This window comes from Hippoglossus stenolepis, chromosome 21, assembly GCF_022539355.2.
Source record: "Hippoglossus stenolepis isolate QCI-W04-F060 chromosome 21, HSTE1.2, whole genome shotgun sequence".
Taxonomy (NCBI): Eukaryota; Metazoa; Chordata; class Actinopteri; order Pleuronectiformes; family Pleuronectidae; genus Hippoglossus; species Hippoglossus stenolepis.
Window position 1 is genome coordinate 13730280 of NC_061503.1, and position 20404 is coordinate 13750683.

Sequence of the window (20404 nt, forward strand, 5' to 3'; positions counted from 1 at the left end):
TGTGTGTTTAGTACACATGCATGCGATTCGGACCACCATGTGGAGTGTGTGTGTGAGAGAGGTGGCGTTGCTAGGAGCACCAGGTTGTGTGCAGACACTGGTAACAGAGTAGAGACGGCAGCAGCAGCAGCAGCAGCAGCAGCCTGGCAGTGGAGAAGAAAGGAGTGGAGCAATGCCAAGAAAGATTCCCCCCGAGAGGCTGTAGGAAGGAGAGAACGAGACAGACAGAGATGGAGAGAAACACGGAGGGGGCAACCTGATATGATCGTGTGGTTTCTGCTGAATGATACAAGAACAATTTACCAAGGCAAACATGTAATGGGTGATATTACTCTGGCTTGGGTGTAAGGCTAAGAGGGTCATTAAAAAGCAAAAAAAAGAGCTCAAAATCCACTTATTTCAGCTTTGAGGGGAGAGGACATTATGGCATGGATGCAAGGAAATGGTGATGATGGAACAGCAGGAGGGGGAAGATGGCTACAAGGTTGACTGGAGGGATGAGAAAGAGAAGGAGGGAGACTGAGACAATCTGTTGGGGCTCGTGTTTGCCGTCCCTCCTCGTGTCACCCATCTATCAGACAAACTGTTAGCCTGTGTCCAAGCAGCCCACGTCACTTCCTCACCTCTGCGTGTCACCCCGCTGCGCCTCTCCCTTGTTTTCTATTTGTTGTCTCCTTTTCCAATTTCTCTCCTCACTCTCCCCCCCACCAACCCCGTGCTCTTCCTTCCCTTGTTTTGTCTTTAAACGGGGAGTCGTGTGAACAGGCTATGCAAATGAGATGGTTATTACCCCACTGCTCATCAAGCCGCGCAGAAGAGACATTAATAGGCTGATGAATATGCATGTGAATTTGTTAATTAAGTTAATTATTCTGCTGAAAATGCATTCGTCTTCCAAGGACATCTTCCCCAGGATTTCAACCTGCTCCACTCATTAGTCATGCGATATTTCATACACGCAGAGTGAGGAGGAGAGAGGGAGGCAGACAGTGGGAGGGAGAGTGAAGGGGAGAGGAGACAATGCTGTTTTTGGAAAGTGGGTGCCATGAACAGTTGGGGTTGTAAAAGTATGGGGTAAAAATAACGTAGCTTAATGTCATCAGCGCTCACAATGGGATGCGCAGTAACTACCCATAACAGCAAACCGCATCCTGGTTTCCAGATATGGCACATTATCCCCAGAAAGTCCTGGCTGGAGTTGATACTTTTTTTGAGTTTTCAGCATCTTTCTGTGGCTGCTTCTACCTCGCTGGTTACTTCTCCCTAATTGCTTATTAAAACCCTCTTAAATGAACTTTTTGTGCCAACTTTCCAACACATTAATTAATTGTTGTAGCCAATTAAGTGCCGTCGTGCAAATGAGCCTCATCACAAATGGTCCTATAGGGCCGACCCCTCCTTTCTCTCTCTCTCTCTCTCCCTCTGTCTCCTGCTCTTCCCTCTTTCCACCACCCTCCCAGCGAGTCTTCCCAGCTGCCCTTGCACTTCGAGGCACTCTGTGCCAAAGAAGCAGAAACTGTGTCCTGATAACGCTTCACTGTTTTCTGAATGTTTGCAGCCTTCAGGCTCGCTGATCTCAAACTTGTTTAATCGGTGAAAAGCAAAAGGCCCCTTTGATTCCTTTTGTTTGGCACATTTGTGCAAGAGTGGGCTTAATAAAACAGCTTGTAAACCGACCACCAAACCGTATATAGCAAGTCTGTTGTTTTTTGTTGTCTGCTTAATTTGTCTCGTAGCCACGAATGGTGCAGGAGGCATGTGTGCATCAAATGGGCTAACTTTACTCACAGCAGGTAAAATGTGAGTTCACCTAGAGAGATGGTGGGGGGAAAAAAGGAGGGCAGTCAACTTCAAAGAACTCAATAAGGTTGCCAAGCTGTTCACATGTCTCCATCCCCCGAGTTAAAACTGGAAACATGCAGAGGAAATCAGACACATGTGTTGATAGAGATGTTACAGTTACCCCCTTCAACATGGTAATATTGTGAAAATATGAGAAAAGGTTGGAATAAGTTTGACTGTTTTTCTTATGTATGCATGGGAGCTGTATGGATGTGCATTAATACAGTATGCAGAATATCAAAGATAGTGTTATTTGTTGGTGTTGGTGTGCAGGTGAATGTATGCATGTATTTAGATCCTTGCATATGTTTCAAATGGGTTTATACTATTTTATTTACCATGGAACGATATGAGGAATGCAGCAATAACTGCAATGCAATTGAAAATGAATGAATTTGATGCACTTAGTATGAGCCTTTTATATAAGTTTGTGTCAGAGCAAATTACTGTTGTACATTATACACTAAATGCAAACATGCAAAAGACTTTTCCAATACTATAGAAAAGGTGTATGGTGTCGTAATAAGGTTTTGTGGGCAAGATACCCTTTCTGGTCAGTGTGATGATCCCTAGCTGCGGACTTTGTCATCACATAGCTGAAATAATTTTCACATTTCTACATCACAATGTTACCAACATGCTGCGGCACCTCTTTCGGCACAGGGCCTGAACTTTCTTTTCCTCGTGTCTGGCCGTGCCCGCACCACCGCCATTCGGACGTGGCACCGATACACCCACCAGCAGGATTAGGGAAGGTTTAGCAACTGTGCCAGCCTCACTCCCTGTGCCACCCCTTCCCTCGGCACAGAGGGGGGTCCCGCTTGGCATGGCAAGGTGAACTAGCCTCTGATTGATGGGCATGGTTTCAGCGTGCTACTGTGCTCCCCAAGGCCCGTGCCTCCCTTTCCTTTCTCCCACTGCTGTCTTGGCAGCGGTGCCCACCTCCTCTTCCATGCCAGGCAGCCAGCTAAAGCTCCTGGTGGGCACATCAATTACATAGCGGCACCTCCCCTCTTTTCTCATGTCTATCTGTGGGTCTGCCTACTGTCTCAGCCGATGCCAATCCGGTCCCTCTCCATCTCTACTGCTGTCTATAGCTATCTCATGTGTGTGTGTGTGTGTGTGTGTGTAAGTGTGGCTCTTGTGCATGCTCACAAATAGACAGTATTTTTTGCATATGCATAAATGCACATGTTTTCATGCACACTCCTGCTCCCTCTCCTCTGCAGGTCATAATGGTTGGTGGGAAAATCCTCCCTTGAGAGCACTCATTGCTCCAGGCTCAGCTGTACAATAGGCTCAGGTGTGTGTACATGTGCATGTGAGTGTGTGCATGTGTGTGTGTGTGTGTGTGTGTGGCTTTATCTGCTGCTTAATTACCTATTGCTTCATGTGACTGCTGCATATGTGTGGGGATAAAGCAGTGTATGGCAGCAAAGGCGAATCACCACATTAAGGAGCCGCGTTGTTCTGGTTTTTTGGGAGACGATTAACACGATTAATTCAACCTCTCTTTGGATTTTGGCGTTGAGCAGCTCTTGGCAAATCATGAATCACTTACTTGGTGATAGCACGCCATCTGGAGTCTGAAACACACCATTGACTTTTATCTTAGGTGGTCTAATCAAAAGATGTGGGGTTCTGGGTTTGAAGCAATAAAAACAGACAAACGTGTTTTTTTCCAGTTTCTCCTTTGATTATGTAGATAAATGAACAGGAATAATTGAGAGAATGAGCTAAAATTAAAAAATTAAAAATAAATAAATAATCAAAGCCTCAAAGCCATTTTATCCTAAATACCTACCAAACAAAAAGCAAACATTAATTTGTATTGAAAATATGTTATTATGAAGCTAAATACAGAGTCACGTGTGCAGCATTGACTACAGAGGGATCTGGAAAAGAAACTACAACCAGGAAGTACTCCCGTTGAGACGCTACGGAAGCCCGGATGGTTCGGCAGGGAAAAGGAAAACGGGGACAATGGCGGCGGTGCCTGGTGTCTCTCTGCAGAGCGGCAGCCCTGCGAGAGAACTGCCCATCTCTGCCCAACCAGGGGGGAACCAGACCCATGGAGATCGGAGCAAAACCGAGGAGGTCACAGGTGAGAAGACGACCCGCGTTTTGTTCTTGCTCGCCTGTCTGAGTTGTGTTATTCTAACGGAACGACCGGGATAGCTAACAGTGGCTAACAAGCTAACCCAACTTGCTATTTACCACTTAGGAATTCTCCACATGTGTGTTTTTTACGACACGTTAGTTAACACGTGTGTGGATAACTGAGAAACTCATAAGCCATCGCTCGTGTTGACACTGAGGAAAGTAATTGTTTTTGGTAAGTTAGCAGCTAGCACTCAGTAGCGAGCTAATAGCTAACGTTAGCCACTTGCTAACATCAACTTTGTAGAAACCATAGACTGTTTATACAAAAAGAAGAAGAAGTAGAAACCCTCATGTGAGATGATACACAAATGTCCCCCGAAGTAATAACACGACTTGCATCTGCCTTGTTATGACTTGTTGTGTTGAACAAGAAAGTGAAACTGACCCACTTACCTGATGTTGCTGTTAGCAGCTAGCTCCCTCTGACAGGTTATGATAGCAAAACATTAGCTTCTTGTTGACCTGACGCGGAGGTGGTGATTCTGGGGGATGTCATGCAACTTGATCGACATCTTCGTTTTTATTTAAACAGTTAAAACTTATTTTCACATAATCTCGTGTTACTCATAGGTGAGGTAGAGAGTGATCAGCTGGTAGTAAAGCCTTGAGATTGATTCTATACATGCAAAGACATTTATAAATCAATGTAAATGAAGGCTATAATCTCCAATTAAAACATTTTTATTTATACATTTAAGTGTAAAGAGCTGGAACGATATGTCTCTATTGTTCATGTAATAAGTACCAAACTATATGATTGTTTCCCGGACTGTTACTAGTAATAACACAACTTGCATAAAAAACGTAACCACTTTTAATTCAAGTTATAATCATGTCATGCTCTATTCATTCAAGACACGTATTCAAGTTAAAGTATCTTATAATGTTCGTTAATGTGAACCTATTATTGGGTACTTGAAAAAAATGCTGTGCAGAAAATGTGTACAAAATGACATTTCTTAACATGTTTTTTTTTTTGTGCATATTTTTTCAGAACAAGAGAAGCAGGGTCGCATGGCTGTTCTGCTCGAGAAGCTTCATGCCAAACACAATGCCTCGCGGCCGTGGCAGGAGACCTGCAAAGTGGTGCGTCAGGCCATGGTAAGAAAAACGCCATCATCTGAGAGAAAATTACTTTAAACAGACCGCTTGCTTCTTGCATTTTTTTTTTTATCACAAAAAAGTAAGTAATAGCCAGTACTTGTTAAACAACAGGTCACTCCCACATATTCTCATTCAAACATTTGTGTGGCTTAATGTTAGAGTTTAGTCTGATTGAACCCTACACAGGGTAAAAAGCGATGAATCTACTCATTAAGGAATTGAACTGCAGTTGCCTCGTTAATAACAAATAATTGGGACAAACATTCTCGAGGGAGGACACTTTCTCTCCATTGAAAATAATGAATCAGTGCTGTAACTTTTTCAGTGAGCCATGGCATTCGAGTCAGCAATTTATGAAGTCCTTGACATGAACACCCATGTAATAACCATAATGATGAAGCAGTGCCAGTCAGGGAACCAGGCAAACCATCCTCAGATCAGTACCCACGAGAGAAACTCACCATCTCCCAATTTAATATACATTAATAGCAATTAATCATTGCATTGCAAAAATAACCTTTACTCAAATAACCTCTCCTGGGCCAGTGGAACTATAGTAGTGACATTTAAAGGTCTTGCATGTAAGACAAAGAAAAACAAAGCTGAACATCAAGTCCTGTTGATGAAGCACTTTTCCTCTTTCTCAACCACTGTTTTTCCTCACAATTTGTCTCAGGAGAAACGCGGTGCGATGAACGCCACAGGTCACCAGCTCCTGCTCACCTGTCTGGAGACGCTGCAGAGAGCACTGAAAGGTGAGACCGCTGAGTTATCGTACAGAAACACAAGATAGAGCAGGGCAGCTGTTAAACATTAATTTCACTTGTAATGAAACTGTTTTAGAGAAAACTAATACATCAAGGTTATTTTCATCATTGCTGCATGAAGGCACGTTGTGTTTAGGGACAGTAGGAACATTCAGCAGCAGCTCTATGACATGGTTATATTATGTGATTTTACAATTTCTTGTTCTTCTCTGTTGTATTTTTCAGTCTCATCGCTGCCTTCCATGACAGATCGCCTGGAATCCATTGCTCGACAAAACATGTGAGTTTTATATACTGGAGGATGAAAGGCGTTCAGTTGAGGATTTTCTTTTCTAAATTCAGCTGAGAATTATGTTCCTGAATGGCTAAGTGGGTCACCCACAAAACATTGTAGGTTGTTGTTGTTATTTCTTGTAATTATCCTTTGTGGATTCTGTCAGCAAGGATTTATTACTTGCCTTTCCAAGCCAATAAACCCCTTTTTGAATTTATAGTGAAACAGATGAACACACACGGAGAATGAGCGTTTTCTCTCTTTGTCTCTTTTTCTGCCACTCTCTGTCTCATCGGTGCAGGCTGGGCTCTCACCTCAGCCCATCAGGGACCGAGTGCTACATCACGTCGGACATGTTTTATGTGGAAGTGCAACTGGACACCAACGGTCAGCTAGTGGACGTCAAGGTGGCTCATCAGGGAGAAAACCCCACGGTCAGTTTACTGAAACCTTTCATTCCTTTAATCAATTTCCTTTTGTGCACTTTAAGTGAAGACACTGTCCTCTAAAGTGTATTTCAATCTTTTCTTGATTTTCTGGCTGCAGAGTTGTCCTGAGCTGATTCAACATCTGAGGTGAGTTGAAAACACACACTTCACCGTTCACTCTCATAAGATTGGCAACACAAACTTTATTGTGTGCTTTTTTAGTTGTGTTTTGTGAAATAAGTGACGTGAGTAATATCTATAAAAACCACCTCTTCTCCTGTTTCTCATCAGGGAGAAAAACTTTGAAGAGTTTTCTAAACATCTGAAGGGACTGGTCGAGTTATACAAGCTCCCTGGGGACAAGTAAGTAAACTTCCAGGTTACGGGCGTGTGCTGTTTTGTTGTTGTTGTTTTTCACAAACTTGATGTTGCTCTGATCAATTCAAGAAATAAAGAAACATTGAATCCCAGAAGGCACGATTAAAGATTTCATAAGACACAAATACCACAAGTCTTTATGACTGTTATTGTTTTACATACAGTTACAATTATGTATAAAAATCTTTCTTTCTTTCTTTCATTGTGTTTCAGTAAGTTGAAAACCAAGATGTATATTGCACTGCAGTCTTTGGAGCTTGATCTCACCAAGATGATGCACATGTTTAGGTAAGTTCACAAAACCTGTTTTTGTTAACTAGTATATTAACCTTAGTATCTTTGAGCCACTATAATTTATAAAATGCTGAAGGTGTGATGTCATTTTACAAATCCCCAAAATTTGAATATTGTGTAATATTAACCCAACGTTACATGACAGTAGTCGATTAACATAAATTGATTGATGTGTGTTTTATAGGTTAGCAACCAATGCAAATGCAGTGGAGACGATTCTTCACGGCAGCGTGGGCTTGCTGACAGCCAGGAGTGGTGGCCATCTTGTTTCTCTTCAGTGTTACGTGTCCCCTTATGACATATTTGAAGAGGGAACCGGCACACAGCTCAACTTAACAGACAACAATGGTAAGTGCCTGGAGGACGTGGACAATAAGTGTCTCCAGTACAAGCCACTAGCCATTTGATGTGCTTAAGGATTCTAGTCATCCTTGTGTGACCTCTTATTTTTTTGCAGTTCCGCGCTCTCTTGGTGTCGGTGTGTCTGTGACAATCGAGGGCACCTCCGCCATCTACAAGCTCCCAATTGCTCCACTCATCACTGGATCCCACCCAGTAGACAACAAGGGGTAAGAGAGTGTAGCTTGCTTTTCAGGGAATTTGTAGATTACTGTGGGGTTCTTTTAATGTCCCAGTGTGAAGCCAGTTGAGAACTGTCTGACAGCTGAGGATTTTATTTCTGGTGTATTTCAGGACACCTTCCTTTTCCACTGTGACCAACTCCAACTGCGTGGACCTGCCAGCTTGTTTCTTCCTGAAGATGAACTGCCCCATGCCTTTCTCACTCTCATTTATTCAGAGACTGGGGAATGCTACTTGTGAGTTTACTTCATAAAACTGTGTTCATTTACATTAAATGTGTCCTTGAAAGAACTGTAATGATTTAGAGTTCGACCTCCATCTATTTTTTCCCAGCAATCCCAGTGTTTGAGACGCCTCCCAGCCTCTCACCTCTGTACCAGTTAATTGTCCAGAGCCAGCTCCATCTCTTAGAGGAGGGCAGCTCCGCACCACCACCTTCCCACAACACGCACTTCTATTCTGTGAGCAGACACACACAAACACTTTATAATTATGTGACCAATTGGAATATAAACCTGCTCTGTCTTGAACTTATCGTGATTTAAAAATAAACTATGATATTTTCATTATTAATGAATGTAATCCATTAATTCTTAGGCTGTCTTTACTGCCCTTTTTCTGTTTTCTGTCCATGAGTGACGCTATCTCTGGCTTTTTTTTTGTTCTTTCACAGGTGTTGCCAGATCAGCAGCACTGTTATTACCTGAACGGTGACGCCCCGGTGCAAGATGGTCATTCTCTCCAAGGAGTGCTGGTGACTAAGATCCCCTTCCGTCACCCAGCACAAGTGCCACTCCTGTTGGATATAATCCGGCATCAGGCAGCCTATAACAACTTGATTGGCAGCTGTGTGAAAAGGACTTCCATCAAAGAAGGTGAATATCTGCCTTCTGATTCATGTTACTGTGAATGTGATATATTAGGACCGGTTGGCGGAGGTGTACAAGCGTGTATTTGGTTAATTAACAACATGTACTCTGAAATTAGTGCTGATCTAGTGCTCTTGCTGTTGTTCCCCCCAGATAGTGCCGGCCTGCTGCAGTTTGAAGTATGTCCTCTGACTGACTCGAGTTTCAGTGTCTCTTTCCAGCATCCAGTCAACGAATCATTAGTCTGTGGTGAGCTCTCACTCTAACAAAATATCAGTAATCCAGTGTATGTAGATAGTACTTCAAGACCGAGTGAAAATGTTCTCTCTTGACCCCCAGTGGTGATGGAGGTGATTGACTCCAGACAGGTATCCTGCAAGTTATATAAAGGACTGTCAGATGCCCTGATCTGCACAGATGAATTCATCACCAAAGTGGTCCAGAGGTGAGATTGTGTTTTCTCCTCAATTCATAAATGTGGACATTAGGTTTTTCACTAGTAATGTATGTAATGGTTTCCTCCCTCCCCTAGATGCATGTGCATCCCTGTAACCATGCGGGCCATTCGGAGGAAAGCAGAGACCATCCAGGCAGACACTCCAGCCCTCTCGCTAATAGCACAAACAGTGGAGATCATGGTGAAGAATAATCTACCACCCTCCAGTAGTCCAACCTACACTATGGCAGCAGGCGATGGAACCAATCCAATGGGTCTGCCTGGACTCGCAGGTGGCAACACACCCACAGGAGGACCCCCCGGGGGCCCCAATTTTGCAGGTCCAATTATTTCTCTGTTTGGGATGTCCCGAACAGAGAGGCAAGCCCAAGGAGGAGAGTGCCTCACCCAAGGAGGGGTGGCGGGCCAGCAACAGTTGCAGCAGCAACAACAACAGCAGCAAGGCCAGGTTCATACAGATGACTATAACAAAGTCACCCAGAATCCCATACTGACAAGTTTATTACAGACAACTGGAAGTGTGGGTTCTAGTCCCAGCTCCCAGAATGCACCACCACCCCACCAAACGCCACCGCCAACATCCTCCCCTGCCAGCAATACCAAGAATCATCCTATGTTGATGAACTTGCTGAAAGACAACCCCACCCAAGACTTTGCAACACTGTACGCTTCTAGTCCATTAGAGAGGCAGAATTCCTCCTCTGGCTCCCCACGCACAGAGGGCATGGGTGGAACCTGTCCTGGAGGTAGTGGCACAAAAGGGAAGAAAAAGCGCCCACGGACGATGGAAAAGGGTGGCACGTTGCCTGGAACTGCTGCAGGTGGTGGTTTAGGTATGAAAGGATCTTCCATGCAATCGCACCATCCAGCCACGCATGAGGATGATTTCCACCGTGAGCTCCTTTCTATGGATGTGGACGCTTCTCAAAATTCCATTTTTGATGTAAACCTGACTGGTGATGGTCTAGACACGCCCCACAGCATCACCCCGGCACCTAGCCAATGTGGAACACCGCCCCCTGGCCCCGGGATGCCTTATTCACAGTCTCATGTCCAGTCTCAGCAACAGCAACCGCCAGGTACTGTACCGCCTCGAATGGTCCGCCTCTCTAGCTCTGATAGCATCGGACCTGATATCACAGAAATCTTGTCGGATTTACCTGAGCAGACAGGGAAAAACAGTGGTGGCAGCCATGGGCAGCATCCCATGGGCAGTGGTGGGGAAGATGGAGGCCCCCTGGGTACCCCCATCCGTGACTCCTCCAGTTCGGGTCAGGGCAGCGCAGTGTTTGACTCGGCAGACATTTTTAATACTAACAGCAACGAGAATCCTTTCACAGATGCTGCTGATCTGATTGCTGAGGCAGCTGCAACTGTGGCCACTCCCACCAGCGATTCCTCTTCCACCAACTTTTTCCCTGATGCTGCCGACTTCAACCCTGACCTCTTGACCTCGGGCCATGGCTTCCCCCAGAATTACTTTGATGACAGCTCTCCAAGCGCTGATGGAGACATGGACCTGGTTAAAGGTTTTGGCGGAAGCAGCCAGCAAAATACCCCATCAGGAACACCACAGAATCCCACTCCACATGGGCAGAGCACCCCAGATCCCTCACTGAAGGACCCTTTTGACATAGGAATGGTTTTTGGAGGTAACAATGGTGGTGGTAAACCACTTATGGGGCAAGCTCCTGATTTGGGAGACACACATGGCACAGGGTCTCAGAGTCCCCTCATAATCGGCCTCGTAGCAGCTTGTGGTGACTTTAAAAATAGTCAACCCAAAGTTAAACAGCAGCCGGGACTTATGCGGCCAAAGGAGGAGAATGGAGGTAGTGGAGGGAGCAGCTCTGGGATGGGAATGGGGAGCAGTTCAACAGAGGGAAAACAGGTCAAGCGTAGCAGGACCCCGTCCAGTGAGGGAAAGTCCAAAGATAAACCTCCCAAGCGCAAAAAGCTTGACCCTGATGGAAAGTCGCCCTCTCACAGCTCAGGTGGGCGACCATACACACCTCCTAGTGGCGGCTCAGGCTCTGGGGGAAGCATAAGTGGAGGAGGCTCCAAGTCCCCTGGTAGTTCAGGACGGTCTCAAACTCCTCCCGGTGGTGCCGCACCTTCAACTCTCAAAATCACAATTCAGATCCCAAAAGGGACCATCACTGGGGGGAAGACTTCATCCCATAGTGGATACACCTCCAGCAGCTCAACCACAAGCAGCACAGGGGGAGCAAGTGGAACCAGCAGCGGCAAAAGCCATCATTCTCACTCCTCTTCCTCTGGGAAGATTAAATCCAAGGAAGGCTCCATGACACAAGGCAACAGCTCCAAGCCAGGGAGTGGTGGAGTAGGAGGTGGAGGTGGGCCACCCCAGTCTAAAGGGTCCTCCCAAGGGTTGGGTGCTGGCAAACCAGGATCCTCCCCAATCACTAAACATGGGCTCTCTGGACCTGGAGGTAGTGGAGGTGGAATTGGAAGTGGTAGTAAAGTTAAAACGCAGGGGGGCAAGCCTTCTGGATCTCTTATGAATCCTAACATAAAGCCCAACATCTCCCCTTCTCACTCCCGCTCCAGTAGCTCTGGTGACAAATTGTCCTCCCCTATGAAAATGCAACAGTCTCAGGTTCCAGGAACACCTCCCTCTTCCAAGGCTAAATCTCCTATGGGCTCAGGAGGTGGCAGTTCTGGTGGGTCCAAGTCGTCTTCAGGTGGAGGCATGAGCTCCCAGAAGCCCATGGGTGGGGGCTCCTCTGGTGGCTTATCGTCCTCATCATCCTCCAGCTCCTCTTCATCTGGCTCCATGACATTCTCGGGAGGCCCCCAGGCTCAGTATGGTAGTGGGGGAGGTGGAAGTGGAGGGGGAGGTGGTGCAGGAGGGGGAAGTGGAGGCAGTGGTGGAGGGGGAGGAGGTGGAGGTGGAAGCGGTGGCGGGGCTGGTCAGAACAACGCAAATAACCCCAACGCCAAAGGAAAGTCTCCTAGCCGAAACAAGAAACCCTCTCTCACGGCAGTCATAGACAAACTGAAGAGCGTAGGTGGAGGAGGAGTGGGGGAGGATGGATGTGAGGGTGGGCCACCGGCAGGGGGAACTGGTTCGGGATCTGCTCCTGGTGGTGGTCCTGGGAATGTTCCCAGCAGCGGACCTTCAAACATGGGTCCTTCCAAGCATGCTTCCTCCTCCCAAAGCGGGGAGTATAAACGTGAAAAGTCCGATAAAGAGGCAAAAGCAAAAGTGTCTGTTTCTGGGGGGAATAGTGGGGATAAAAAGATGATGGATCCAAAAACAGGAGGGGTGGGCACGACCAGTCTGGCCAAAATTATCATTAGCAAACCTGATGGTGGCTCACCGAGCATCAAAGCCAAAGGGACTCTTCAGAAATCAGGAGAGGGATCTGGTGACTCGATGCGTCCCCAAATTTCCAGTCTGAAAGCGTCCCCCCTCTTCAGTGGCTCCACTCCCAAACATGACCGCTCCTCCCCGAGCCACAGCCGCTCGCCAGGATACACCCCGCTCAACCACGACAGCGAGAGCGAGTCGGGCAGCAGCTCGGTGGCCGAGAAGTCCCACCACAACAGCCCCAGCTCGGACGACGACCAGACCATGCGCCCGCTTCCGCCCCAGGACTACATGAGCTCCATCTCGCTTAGCTCGGGGGAGAAGCACAAGAAACACAAGAAGGAGAAGAAGAAGATGAAGGAGAGGGAACGGGAGAGGGACAGAGACCGTGAGCGGGACAGGGACAAGGAGAAAAAGAAGTCTTCGATGTCCATGGGGACAATCGCGCATCCGATAAAACCGGACAGTTGGTCTCGGTCGCCCATCTCGGCTTCAGATTCATCTTTGTCTATGTTGGGTTCCGAGCGTCAATCCCGGCCCAGTCCGATGTATATGAGAAATGAAGATGATGACCTCATGGACTCAGCCCTGACTGGAAACCTTTAGTTTTACTTATAGATGCTCTTTTTATTTTTAATCTCTTCCTCTCACATTTCAACTCATGCCTTTTAAATACAAATTAAACTGCTATTTATTTAACTCAAGCTACACGTTGGAACTGGATATCAGAATACTGTGGCTTTCTCACTGAGCCGTTATAGCTCTATTTTAATCTCCTATTTTACTATTGGACTATCAGTGTATGATGTTGCCATTCAAAGCCACCATATAATACCAACCTCCTTAAGCTTCATTAAGAAAATATCTTTTAAAGGTATATTTTTGGAGAAATTTACATTTTGTTTTCTATAACATCGGTTTTGCAGAAGTAAATATTACTTTTTTCATGTTATTTTATCCATCACTGTTCATACATTGTTGTAATTCATACCAGAATACTGTATGTTGTCAAAATAAGTTTGTCTGTTGGAAAAAAAAACAAAGTATTGTAAAGGAAGAAAGTTGCAGTGTTCAGTTGCCTTGATTTTTCAGATATGGTGGAGAATTTTTAGATTTTGATACATTTTAAATCACTGATGTATAAATAAGTGTAGGTAAAGAAGGTGAAAGAAAAATGGAAATGATGCAAATGAGACATGCTGGTAATTTTTTAACTGTAGAAGTTTTTGGAAGCTTGAAATAAACATTTCCCCTCTGGAAAAAGTTAACCATTAAATTTCTGCGCTTCATTTCTCGGACAGGACGAGTGATCGGTCCGAGGGGAAAGTGTCTCCTTTAAACATGAACATGATAAGTTTAATTTCTTTGGATTTTTCACTTCCTATCTGTTGTATGAAGAGATGTCCAGAGAAGTGTGTAGTGAACTTCCACTAGATGGCAGCAGTGTATCAAGCTGATCAATCCCTGTTTCGACGTGGGGCTTTGTAATGAGTTACTCTCAGAGATATTAATCTGAGGTTAAAAGTTTATTCACTTTATTAATTTTATTCACAGGTATTACAGATGTAGATTTTTGAATTCATGATGCAAACAGGCGAAGGTGTAACAAACAAATCATAGGAGGGTGCAAGAAAATGAATGAATTGATCATTTTAATGGTTCAATGTACCATCGAGACTGTCACCCTCAAACAGGGTGGACTTTGTTTTTCAGTAAGTAAATCCCAGGTACAAAAAACGAGATATATGTGACTCATTAGGTTGAATAGTAGCTTAGCAGAATTTGTCAGAGGTCTGATAGGCTGCACTTTGATATCTAAGACTGAAAAGCTACACAAGACATTTAACAGACCTCAGAAGCTAAATAATGTCCCACTAACTTACTGTGAAAACATGAGGCAGAGCATCTAAAAAGATCAGAAACTAACTAATACGGATGTGATGGACAGATAACGTGTGCAGGAGGAGTGACCAAATTAAATAACACTGATTTCTTAAAGATTTTTTAAAATAACTTATCTATTGTTTGGATTAGGTCAAATTGGCCATTCATGTCTCTGATTATGAGCAACCAGGAGGAAGTCGGTACCACATATTGCTGCATAGACAGAAAAAGGAAAGTCACTCTAACCTTTGTCCACCTTTATGTCACAAACGTGAACACATGAAGACAAATGTGCCTCCAAACCTCCCGCAGTCAGCTGATCCTTTGACCCATCGCCTCATTCTTTTCACAGGAGCATCAGCAAAACTGCTCGTGATTCAAGTATTGTTTATGAAAAATCAAAATACAGTAAATCCCTCATTAAAGAGTCCATTGCTTCTGGAGAAATGTGCCACTCAGCTCAAATGGTATATCATTGACTGATGCGTGGTCCCCATTACGGTCACTGTGCCGAGCTGCCCAGGCAGGGGCCCCGAGGGGAGGTCGTCTAACCCTCTGTAATGTATATGTGCGAAATCGCCCAGAAAAGTGTCACGATCAGCAAAATGCAACACAACCACGCTGCAGGAGGTTTTTTGAATGTCATCCAACTGAAGCTTAGTCTGCACATTAATTCTCCAAGCTTTATGAAAAGTTTTTACCAAATTCTTTTTTCTTTTCGTTTGATTTAACCCTTTTGTTTTCGTGACCTTTACGCCATAATTGTTTAGGCTCCTCTTTCCACACTCGGCCCACTACTTCATTACAATCAGCCTGTTAATCTCTGCTCGGCCTTTTCAACTGATTTGTCAAGTGGCAGGGAAATAAAAGAACGCCTGAGCTCTCCTCCTCGTTTTCCCCCTCTCCAGCTCCTCGACTCTCTATTCCCTGTCAACCTTTTCAAACTGCTGATCTGTGCTCTTCTCCGCCACGGCTAATTCCTCTATTCTCCACCCTGCCTCTCACACTCTCCATCCGGCTTTTCACTCGAATAGCCACGATCATGTCACTTTTTTTATTTTGTCATCCTTTCATCCTGCGCGTACTCTTTCATCGCCTCTCAAACCCGACCCAGAGACAGGGCGGCTCTGTGATGTTACCGAGCCGTCTCACATCTGCTGACACAAATGCTGCTTTTAAAAAAAGTTTTTCATGTTTCCCTCTATTTTTAAGTCCAGTCACTTATTTGGATGTTGATCTACACAAAAATAATTTCAAGCCCTGATCTTTTTAAACTTCATCCCAGGAGTAGTCTCCACCCAGAACTACTTGACTTTCTTTATATATTTACATCTTTCTTTTGATTTAGATTGGCCTTAACATATATTAAATGATAGCAGCGCAGTTCTATGGATGGTTATGTTTGTCTGAAATATTTCAACAACTATGTGATAGTTTCTATTTTGACATCTATAATGAATCCCAACGACTTTAATGACCTCTTGGCTTTTCATCTTGTGCCATCATGAAGTTTACACTTTAATCTTAAGATGTATGTACGGTGTGTAAAAATGGATGACCACCGTTCGCTAACATGGAGGAGACAGGGTTTATGAGCTGTAGCGCAGCCAGCCACCAGGGGGCTTTGGAGACACTTTGGCTTTGCTTTCGGGGAGCCGGCATGTCGGCCATTTTTAAATGCTGTCCATGGCTATCCAATTTCGGTTCTCATGTGTTTCACTTGTTACTTTTCTCCGGGATAAACTTTTCTACGGCAGCAGAAGTTGATTGAAGTTATTCTTTTTGCTCTCAACTTGAATTACTGGAAGATTTGATTTCAGTTTCAATTCCATCTTCTTGTTCTAACTGCACATTCCCCCTTTTCTCCTTTCACTTGCCATCTTCCTTTCTTCTTCTACTATCTCAGCTCTATCCTTGGCAGCTTCTCTCTGTAATTTTTACCACAGGTTTGTTTTCAGCTCTTTTTATTTCCTCTGAGCTAAAGCTATAAGTTGGCTGCCAGTGAGGTGCAGCCATGCTGGTCTGCGTTATTGGGAGGTCCACGTTTATCGCATTTTACGCATTTAATACAGAAAGATGCAGATGGCGAGTTGAGTTCAGCGAGAGGCCGTCTCCCCTTCAGCACATAAGGAGGGGCAGCAGTTCATGACTGTTGATGAGCTGTATAACAGGAAACTAACCTCGCAGCTTATCCTGTACATAAGCAAGCAGAAGAGGAGGTGGGGGGGCAGTCGTTTGCCAGTAAGTTAAGTTTAGAGCTGCACACACACAGCTTCTTGAGGCAAAGGAGGGAGAGGGGGTGAAAATAAAGGCAAAGGAAGTAGGCAGGAGTGCACATGTATTTTCAGCCTTTAGCTGCATCCTTAAGAAAGGATCTTATTACTGCGTGAGAGCCAGAGACAAACCCAAGCTTATGTTCTCTGGAGAAGAGCAGCAGCTTTATCTTCACTCAAAGGCTGCTGTGTGAGCAAGTGGAGTTTTCAATTAAATTACAGTTCTTTTGGTTTTGCTCGACAGTTATGGAAATGCAGTGGAGTCACAGTGCTAGTAATTTGTGTTTTTGTGTGTGCGCGGACATGTAGATCAGCTACTGAAGACAAATTGTGACAAGAAACTGACTACATCTGAACGGGCTGAAATGTTTTATTACCTCACTTTCTGATTTACCAATTCCAGCAACTGAACCATGACAAATCTGTTGATTCACTTGTCACAGGTTTATACAATTGTCAGAATAATAAAAAGCAGAACCGTGTTTCTTCTTTCATGACCTTACTTGCTTTGTGGGATGTTTATGATCATGTTGTTTTATGTTTCATAAGAATGCTGCTCTCAGGTAAAATCCCCCGACTGTATGCAACTTAAGAGTTATGAGGTGAACTGAAGAACAGTAAATCCATATGAAGCCAATCACTTGCAAAACTGTGGTTTTCCAAAATGGAAAATTGAGCCCACACATGTAATATGAATGGCCTCTGACATGCATGGCTGGTGATGTGATATTATAAATGTTAAATGATCTGCTTTTTGCTTTTTTGTGCCTCGTGTAGCGAGTTTCAGCACCATGGAGAGTTCCATTTCATTTCTGTAAGCTACCACAGTTGCTTTTATATAGTGTATTAAATTTAAAGATACATATAAAGTAGGATGATATATGGTTGGTTGGTTGGTTTACTGGTTGGTTGGTTGAATTTTTGATTGGTTGGTTGGTTGGTTGGTGTATACAGTATATGTCACCGGTGACTGATAAATCTGTCTGGTTTTATAGCACAGTGGCTTTTTGAGTTGATAAGGTGATCAGGTACATGATGATGAATGGCGAGAGAGAGAGCAGCTCTGGTTTCCACTTGACTCTTGTGATAAAAGCATGAGCCATGAAGGACCCGTCCTTATCATCTTATGTTTTATGGTTTAGTATTTCATCACCAATTTCTAAGAAGAACATTTATTTTTCAGCACTATTCCATGTCTTGTCCACTCACAAGAGACTATACTGTATATATATATATATATATGTATTATCTCAGCGTTTCCTTCCACTGCATCGCTCTATCTTAACCAAAGGTAATTGCGTGCTGTGTTTGTGCCAGAGTGGGTCATTTGGCCCGCGTCCTCTGCTGGTTTCTCCTGCCAGTAGCTGTTTTTCTACATAGCGATACGTCTGTGAGGCTGGCTGTAGCTCTTATTTAAAGAAATGGGAATCTATTGTCCCTATAAACCCTGTGGGGTGTGTGTCAGCGAATGACAGAGCCAACTCCTTTTGGTTTGTTGAGCACAAAGCCCAATGTCATTCTGGCCACCTGCCCATTCCTCTCCATCTCCATCTACTCTCTCTCTCTCTCTCTCTCTCTCTCTCTCTCTCTCTCTCTCTCTCTCTCTCTCTCTCTCTCTCTCTCTCTCACACACACACAAACAATCGCTGCTGCTGATAATCCATCTCTTTTCCATTGTCTCTCTCTGAAAATTCGTCACTGTATTTCTTCTGCAGACATGTATATGGGTGTGGGCTTCTGTGAGTGTGCTGCTCCATCCTGGTTTTATGAAGGCTTTAGTTTTCTTTACGGGATGACATCTATTTTATTACATCTTAGTTATTTTACAGGACAGCTCCCCCCAATTGTTCCTACACCAATTTCTACTGTGGGAAATAGAGAGTTCAATCTTTTTATATTGTAAATGTAGTTTTGTGTTCAAAATGAGAAAGTCCTTGTAACTGTGGCTGTAGTCACTGTTCTCTTAGTGGTAGCCTTGTTTATTATGAACTGATGCCATTTTCCTATGACGTGCCCATACATGTACACACACAGTCACGTCTTGTTAATGCATTAATTCCATAACCGTGACTCCAAAATGAGGGTATGACCACAACAAGCTAAATGGACCAAACAAAAAAAAGTAAAAGATGGAGAGACACGTATTTGTCGGGATGTAATAGTTTTAATTTGAGCCTGGCCGTTTATTCAGGTGCACATTCTGTGAACAGACGTCACTTGACACAGTCGATATGCTTCTGGGGCTAAATATAGCTCTCACGTTTGGATAGCAAATTATTGCGACTCTGGCTCTGCAACTGAATCTGGCTCTCTGTCCCGTTTGTGTCAAAATCTGCAAGAACTTTACCTACATTAGGTAAAAAACTGTATTTTCCTTTGAAATGTAGAGCAGAGACCAAATGGAACTACAAATTCTGCAAAACTGTACTTTCCACTCATTTTCTGAGGTAATGGACATTAAAGGTGCACTTTTAAGTCATTTCTTGTTTTCTGCTAGCTCTATAGCTTTGACTCGATTCAATATGTTTAGAAAATTCCTTGTCTAAGCACAACGTGTACTTCAAATAATTTGGAAAGTAAAAGTTCTTAACAAATTTGTCAATTTATTGTTAGTATTGTTAGTAAATGACTAGTTGGATCTGGATGACCTGTAACGCTCCACGTTAGCATGTGAGGCAGCACGAATCATTTCCATATAATCGAGTTAAAGTCAGACAATTTCATTCCCGGCTGTTATCGCGTTAAAGTCGTTTTATTTCCCTCTAACCAGGTTAAAGCCTGGTCTTGTTTGCTCCATCTCGTCTCTGTGTTTACTTCCTCATCATAACACAAATGCACACAAGACTGAATCTTTATTTATGTGGCAGTCAGATACCTGAACAGTGTCTGTTGTTCTAAATATAACACTTCAATTCCTTTGGGCTCGCAGGGTGTTATGAGTTTCAACTGCAGCAACATGCCACATTCTCTGTGGTCTCATACCAATACTGGTGTACAGGTATTACTGTTTGTGGTACTGTCTCACACCTCTTTCTATGGAGGCCGTAAAAAGAAAAGATATATTTGTATGCTGGGATCTCAGTACTTCAGGACAAACTGTTTTCTTTTAAGCTTTCTCTTTCTTCAGTCTCATTTCTCTCCCATCTTTATTTTTCTGACACCCTGAAAACCTCGGTCGCCCTGTTCTTTTCAGGAGAGCTCACACCTTTAAATTTATTTCAAAATTCACAGAAAGCTGGTGTAAAGGCTCGAACATCAGCTGCTGAACAGGGACTCACATTTTCACGTTGTCATATGATTCTGACAAAGCGTAAATACATTTTTTTTCTCTTTGTGGTCATGAAAATAGAGAAACATACATGAACAGATACAAATAATAAAGATCCACCTCACAGATGCACAACAAATCCATGCAGGGGGGGGAGTGGGCCGTGTATTCCACCCGGAGCGAGCTCACGCTGAAAAACTCTTCAAAGTGATAAATAAAAAAACAAGGCTGTTTCGCACATGAGCAAACGTTTGCTTGTTACATCATGAAAGAGATTTGTCTCCTATCAGGACTGAGTAGGTTAACGTTTGACCCAGATAGAGCCGGGATCTGCGGCTGTTCATTCCATCAAAGAGTTTAAATTAAGCTTTTCTCGTTTCGATGACAAAGGATCTTGAAAATAACACACTTTCTTTTCACCTAGTGCGCTCACATGCAGCCTCGAGTAAGGATGAGTGACTGGAGGCTTTTTTGTCCTCCTGAGACA

At 44.0% G+C, this 20404-nt stretch overlaps 1 protein-coding gene across 1 annotated transcript; it reads left to right on the plus strand.

The window, feature by feature from the left end:
- Positions 1 to 3783: 3783 nt before the first annotated feature.
- On the plus strand, positions 3784 to 13760 carry med1 (mediator complex subunit 1). The gene is made up of 16 exons (XM_035145885.2): positions 3784 to 3946; positions 5000 to 5106; positions 5786 to 5864; positions 6102 to 6156; positions 6452 to 6584; positions 6697 to 6725; positions 6870 to 6941; positions 7170 to 7244; positions 7435 to 7598; positions 7708 to 7819; positions 7944 to 8068; positions 8166 to 8293; positions 8506 to 8707; positions 8855 to 8950; positions 9041 to 9146; positions 9234 to 13760. The coding sequence occupies exons 1-16, from the start codon at positions 3826 to 3828 to the stop codon at positions 13096 to 13098; spliced, it is 5469 nt and encodes a 1822-aa protein (XP_035001776.1). The 5' UTR covers positions 3784 to 3825; the 3' UTR covers positions 13099 to 13760.
- The last annotated feature ends 6644 nt before the right edge of the window (positions 13761 to 20404 follow it).